The 6,413-nt window shown below is 45.6% G+C and overlaps 1 protein-coding gene across 1 annotated transcript; it reads left to right on the top strand.

The window, feature by feature from the left end:
• The first annotated feature begins 422 nt into the window (after positions 1 to 422).
• Positions 423 to 5,911, top strand: CCL17 (C-C motif chemokine ligand 17). The gene is made up of 3 exons (XM_084812456.1): positions 423 to 570; positions 2,172 to 2,292; positions 4,218 to 5,911. The coding sequence occupies exons 1-3, from the start codon at positions 504 to 506 to the stop codon at positions 4,306 to 4,308; spliced, it is 279 nt and encodes a 92-aa protein (XP_084668582.1). The 5' UTR covers positions 423 to 503; the 3' UTR covers positions 4,309 to 5,911.
• Positions 5,912 to 6,413: the final 502 nt, after the last annotated feature.

Raw genomic sequence — 6,413 nt, forward strand, 5'->3', positions numbered from 1 at the left:
GATTTGTGTAAGGGCAGTATGCTATTGGCTATCTTCCATATGTCTTCCCCAATCTCCTGCTCTTAACGGCACCCATAACCCCGAATACTCTTCTAACCCCAGGTGCAAAATCGTGTGGGTTTTTTTCTCTCTGAACTCTCATACGAGAGAAACAAGTCCAGTTTCACTTCTGCAAACAAGAGTGGTGCTAGGCTCATGCGTGGCCATTATTTGGGCGCCAGCTGTCCATCTCTTTTCCTGGGAAAGAAGAAGTGAGATGTTCTTTTTTCATTGAATCATGTTAAGTGATCTTTTTCTGAATATTCTCTGGAATACCACCCACCAGTGTGGGTGGCAGAATATCAATGGAATATTCTTGGAAAAGGGGTGGGGGGAGAGGATTGCTCAGCATATATTAAGCGCACAACTTTGTTCTCCAAGTCGCACATCCCAGCTTCTAGAAGGAGGGAGAAAAGGTACCCAGACGGACAACCATCCACCCAGGCCTTCAAAAGACACCAGCCATGGCCACTCTGAAGACAGCTCTCCTGATCGCCCTAATACTGGCTATCTCTTATCAACACGTAGCAGGTCAGTGACTGGTCCTTTTCATTATCATGTCATATACATATACATATATAAAAACTGTAATATTTAAGATGTATAAAGTAGCAAAGTGCCCTGTGCTGGGAGAACCCACCAGATCCTGGCAGCACTAGTTGAAGAATTTCAGGTAGCAGATTCTAGCACCTGGCCGGCTGGCACTGCATGGTGCCTTAGTGTTCATGCATGTGCATTGATGGGCATGCACATTAGAGACAAGGGAATGGGACCTCTTGCTGGAGGCCTTAGAGAACTGCAGCTGGTCAGAGGAGAGTAGACCATGTCCCAGCAAAGGCCCAAAATGCATCTTTTGACTCATGTGGCTGGGGGGAGCGGGTGGACAGCGTCATTAGCAGTAGTTCGATGGTTAGGGTAAGCTTTTCAAGGAAAGGAAAGGAAAGGAAAGGAAAGGAAAGGAAAGGAAAGGAAAGGAAAGGAAAGGTTCCTCCTGTGCAAGCACCGGGTCATTACTGACCCCTAGAGGGTCGCCACTTGCGCTGGCGTTTTCATGGCAGACTGTAGCGGGGTGGTTTGCCATTGCCTTCCCCAGTCTTGACTACCTTTCCCCCAGCAAGCTGGGTACTAATTTTACCAACCTCGGAAGGATGGAGGGCTGAGTCAACCTGAGCCAGTTACCCAAGATGCAGCTTCTGCTGGGATTGAACTGAGGTCATGGAGAGAGTTTCGGTTGCATTACTGCCGCCTACCACTCTGCGCCACACGAGGTTCCTAAGCTTTCAAGCATGGAGATAAAAACGGTCATTGGACGTTGCCTTCTACTGAGTCAGACTACCTAGCCTAGCATTGTCGACAGACAACAGCGGCTCTCCAGATTTCAGGAAGGAATTTTTCCAGCCCTACCTGAAGATGCCAAGGATTGAACCTGGGAAATTCTACACCAAAAGCATGTGCTCTACCACTAAGCTACAGCCTTGCCATGCTGTTAAATGCACAGCTGCAGGGGCTGGTTGAAAAGTCAGTGGCATTCCTTCTAACTGCGTTGCACGTGCTCCCCAGTTTGCCCAGTGCGCCCTGTGCAAGCGAAATCATAGACTCAATCATAGAATAGTAGGGTTGGAAGGGGCCTACAAGACCATTGAGTCCAGTGTAGAAAGGCCATCTGGGAATCAACCAGACACCTGCTTGGGAAGCTCACAGGAACATAGGCAGCTGCCTTGGTCCTTCTAGCCCAGTATTGTCAACACTGACTGGCAGCAACGGCTCTCCATGGTTCCAGGCAGGGTTTTTCCCAGCCCTGTTTGGAGATGCCGGGGATCGAAACTGAGACCTTCTGGATGCAAAGCAGGTGCTCCACCGCTGAGCTACAGCCACTCCCCAAGAGATCACAAGCCTGCCTTGTTGTGCAAAGCCTGGCTAGCTTCCAGCAGGGGGTTGACTGGTTCCACTCGGGCTCTAGCGCACTTCACTCTTACGTAGGAGTAAGCCCCACTGAACTCTGTGGTGCTTACCTCTGCGTTGACATGCATAAGGCCAGGCTATCTGTCTGAAGGCCAATAAAGAGGAGTGCTTTTGTTATAATGACACCTCTTTCATTCTCTCATCTCTTCCTCCACCCCGCACCCCATTAGCATTCTGTCCAAGCTGTCCACAGGAGTGCTGCTTCCACGTGAAGACAGGATCACCTCTTCCCCTTAGAAACATGGAATCTTACTACTGGACTTCCAGCGAGTGCCACTTAAAAGCTGTTGTGTAAGTACAGAACAACCCTCTCCCCATCTATCCCTCATTAATTGTCCCCCCAGTCTTCACCCAAGGGACATCCATTTGGGGGTCAGAAACAGTGTTCTCATTTCAGTAAACACGGGGTCTCCAATGTGCACCTACCATGCTCCCTGTCCCCCCTGATTTTTATTTTATTTTTTAAAAGACTTGTATTAATTTGTTTAACAATTCACTGTGAAGGTAGCATCCTGCACAGCAAAGTGCCCCCCTCCCACACCATCCTTATTTGGGTTCTAAAGGGTGACTTTTGGAGCTCAGAGCCCACCGCTACCTTGTACTTCGGTTCTTCAACAAGCTACTTTTCTTTTAGTCTCACTAGTTTGCCTTCTGGGAATCGAATGTTTTGTGACCAGCTGGGTCTGCCATGGTAGCCATTTTGTGAGAACACCCACAACACTCTCTCAGAATTCCAAATGTGCCCACTGACCTAAACATTTTGGGGACCCCTGCAATAAACAATATTTTGTGTAATCTCCCCAATAGGATTTGAATGGTGATCTGGATATTTATTGCACAGGTGTAAAACCATTCCAATGTATCCCAAATATGCATACATTGGACTGGGGAATGGCTGCAAATATCAAATCAAGAGGGCTTTTTGTGCCAGGTGCCTTTAAATATTAGTGTGTGGGCTTTTTTTTTTTTTTTTTTTAAGAGACTGTCAACAGCTTTTGTATTTCTTGGCAGAATTGGATTAGCTTTGTAGGCATAGTTACCCATTCTGAGAGGATCATGCTTTCCAAGTTTCTGATGGATAGGTGTAGGGGATTTTGTACAGGAGTGTTATTTATAGTTTGGGAGTTTCCAAAAAAGAAGGTGTTTATCCCCCTATGTTCTTTCTGGGCAATTATTATAAAAACGACATACAGCATAGAGATGACCCTATGTAAGAAACCTGTAAGAAGGACTTGAACTTCTAGCATTTTCCAAGCAAGCACCCAATGCTACACCTTCCCACAGACTCTACCAAAACTCTTTTGACATTCCTGCTCTTGGGTTAGAGAACTATCAAAGAGCACCAAACTAGGGATTGGGGTGATGATGTATTTCAGGGAGCCCCCTGACTTCGTCTGTGTGCCGCTGTTAGACTTAGAATTGGGCCTGCCACCCAAGGGCATTGCTAGGTTTGGGCTCATGGGACCAGGGCCCCATAACTATTTCTCAAAGCCCCGGATCTATTCCATTGGTGCAAGGTTTTCTTCTCTGCTTTATTGCCCCGCAGGGGGCAATTTGCAAAGGGGACTGCAGCTGGGGAAGGAAGGGTTAACTCTCCATTCCAAATGCTGCAAACTCCTCCCCCCTCCCCAAACTTCCCTTGCATGGCAACTAAAGTTGGTGGGGCAGATCCTATTCCATTGGTCTGGGATATTTGGGTCAGCGTATGAATTAACTGAAGAATTAGTTTTATTTGAGATGATTCAGATGAGAAATTAATTTGGATGAGAAGTTAATAATGCTCTTCCCTCCTGTGAAATTTTTAAAAATCCTAGTAACTATTTCTAAATGTGCATATGGAGATATACATGACCATATGCAAATTTGTGTCGTACAGGCCTGGGCATCTTTGAACAGCCCTGCCTTTGACCCAGCTCCTGCCACCTACATGATGACCGCAGCAGAGTTGATGGTTGGGGCAGAGGAAGGCAGAGGTTGTAAGGGTCCTTGCTTCAGCCTTCAGCTCAGAGTCAGAGAGCCTCCTATATCACCAAGCTGATGATTGGGACAGTTAAAGAAATGGGTCTAAAACTATTGTGTCTCGCTTGAGCTATAGTCTACCCCTGGAAGAGAGGGCCAAAATGCAGAGAAAAGGAGAAGGGAATCGGTGTACAGAAGGTGCATCATTTGCAGAAAATAACATTTTTAAATGCATCCCTCTTGTCTTCTCTCCAAAGCTTTGTGACGAAGCGCGGCAAGCTGATCTGTGTTGATCCTGAAACACTTTGGGTGAAAAGAGCAATGGGACACTTAACAGAGAAAAAGTAAGAAGAACCAGAAATGGAAAAAAAAAGTCCTCCCTGACATGAAGGAAGAGAAATGACAACTCCCACTGTTTACAGCTCCTACACATCCGCTTCTCTGTATTGTATCTGCTTTTATTTTATTTTGCTCTGACACATCTACACAGCAAATGGAACCTGTGTGGAAGATAAATGTAAGCTGTGTCATAAAATGCACAAATACCAGCAGATTATGTATGAAAGTGCCAGCAGCAACTGACAAGCAGGTTGTGAGTATTTATTCCTGTCAGTTGTACTAGATGCTTCACTGTCTGTGGATGCTCCTGGCCTTTACTTGCTTCACTGCAGCATCAGCCACTCCAGTTCCATCTCCGGCTGTATTTGTACCCAGAGCCTGCACCAAGGTGGCTTTCAAAGAGGCGAGGCCTTGCTCAGTGGTGCTCCTCCTTTGGAGGTTAGATGGGTGGCTTCCTGGAGCAGGGCCTTTTCCAGCGGGATGGGTTAGCATTTCAGCGCATTTCGGTTTTGAGAAGAATTTGCCAACATTTGCAAAGTTCTCCATATTTGGGATAAAAAGAATGTGAGATTTAAAATACTGCATGTGGAGAAACCAAAATGACGGATTCATCCATCCAGGCCCAGAGCTTTGAGTGCTTGGCTCTTGGGTCTTCAACATGGTGCCTGTGGGCTCCAATGTCCCTGTGGACACCTCTCTTGGCACCTGCTAGACTCCCTGCCCCACTGCCTCCCCCTCCTGGTTTTCATTTTATTTCTTAAGATTTTAAAAATTAATTTGTTTTAGCTGGACGGCTGGCACGCTGAAAAACAAAGCGTGGCCCTCCAGCGCTATCTTTGTTTCGGTTCAAAAGAGTAGTGTTGTGTTTTGGAGTACAGACCCCACCTCTACGTTCTACTTAGGTTTTTGCTCAGATGACTTTTCTTTTAGTCTCACCAGTTGCCTTCTGGGAAAATAAGCATTTTGTGCCTGGCCATGCCCACCATGCCAGCCATTTTACGAATGAACAATCCTGCTATGGCAGCCAAAATTCCAAATGTGACCACTGACCCAAAGAGGTTGGAGATCGCTGGCTTAAATCTTAAAGGTCTGGGTTTGAACCCCTGGGTATTCAACTGTATCAGTGCTGAATTGGGATTTTCCTGTCAGGCTCTTCATTTTTAGCAGCTACATGGCAGGCAGCTACATCAGTGTCCTCTCCTTGCTGGGAATAGCTGCACCTATTAAATTTGGATGGTGTAGATGGGTGAGAATTTTATTTCGGTTCATTTTTGATAAGAATTTGCCAAAAGTTCTTCATATTCGGGAGAGAAAGAAAACTTTTGAATGTGGGAGAAAGCAAAACGGACAATTCCTCCATCTCTGTTTTTCCACGGTGGGGCCAACCTTGGGAACTCACCCCTGAGGGAAGCCCCCCAGCCTCAGCCAAGAAATGCTGTTCTGTCAGGCCAATAGGCTGCCTGCAATTCCTGTTGCTGATGCATTTTAAACTTGCCTATCTGGATGGATGTTATGTTGAATCAAAGGGATGTAATCTGCTTTGTGTTCTTGTATAAGGAAGAAAGATGCAATGTATGCTTATAAAATAATAATAAAATGAATAACTGTGACATACATTAATTTTCTCTAGTGTCATCACTAGGCCTTGTTCCAATAAGACAGGGGTACAGAGGAACCCCAAATGCACCTTACATTGCAGAATTTACAAAGAAGGAGACCTACAACATAGTCCTCCCATGACCTTATTGTTCACTGTCATCTGCACAAAGTCCCCAGATTTCAGCCTCTTACTACCTACCATTTTCTTTCTGGAAACAAAAACACACCTGGGACATAAAATATCCCCCAAACTTATTGATTTTGTCATTGGGGTGTCTTTATGTTCCCCAAAACAAGCAACACATCGGGGTATAAAACATCCCATGGGTTTTTCCAAAGAAAACTGGTCTAGGAAAGCAGACTTAAGTACCCTGGGTATCAGTAGGCTTGCACAAACCATGGGATTTCACTGGGGAATAGTTAGATTAGTTATGGGGTTAGAAAAATACCCTACAAGATCAAAAATGTTAGTTCTTAGTAATTATAAAGTTTTACCGTGGCAGTTATATGATACT

Source organism: Heloderma suspectum, chromosome 8 (assembly GCF_057233095.1).
Source record: "Heloderma suspectum isolate Gila_16-S chromosome 8, 16-S_ref, whole genome shotgun sequence".
NCBI classification, from domain to species: domain Eukaryota; kingdom Metazoa; phylum Chordata; class Lepidosauria; order Squamata; family Helodermatidae; genus Heloderma; species Heloderma suspectum.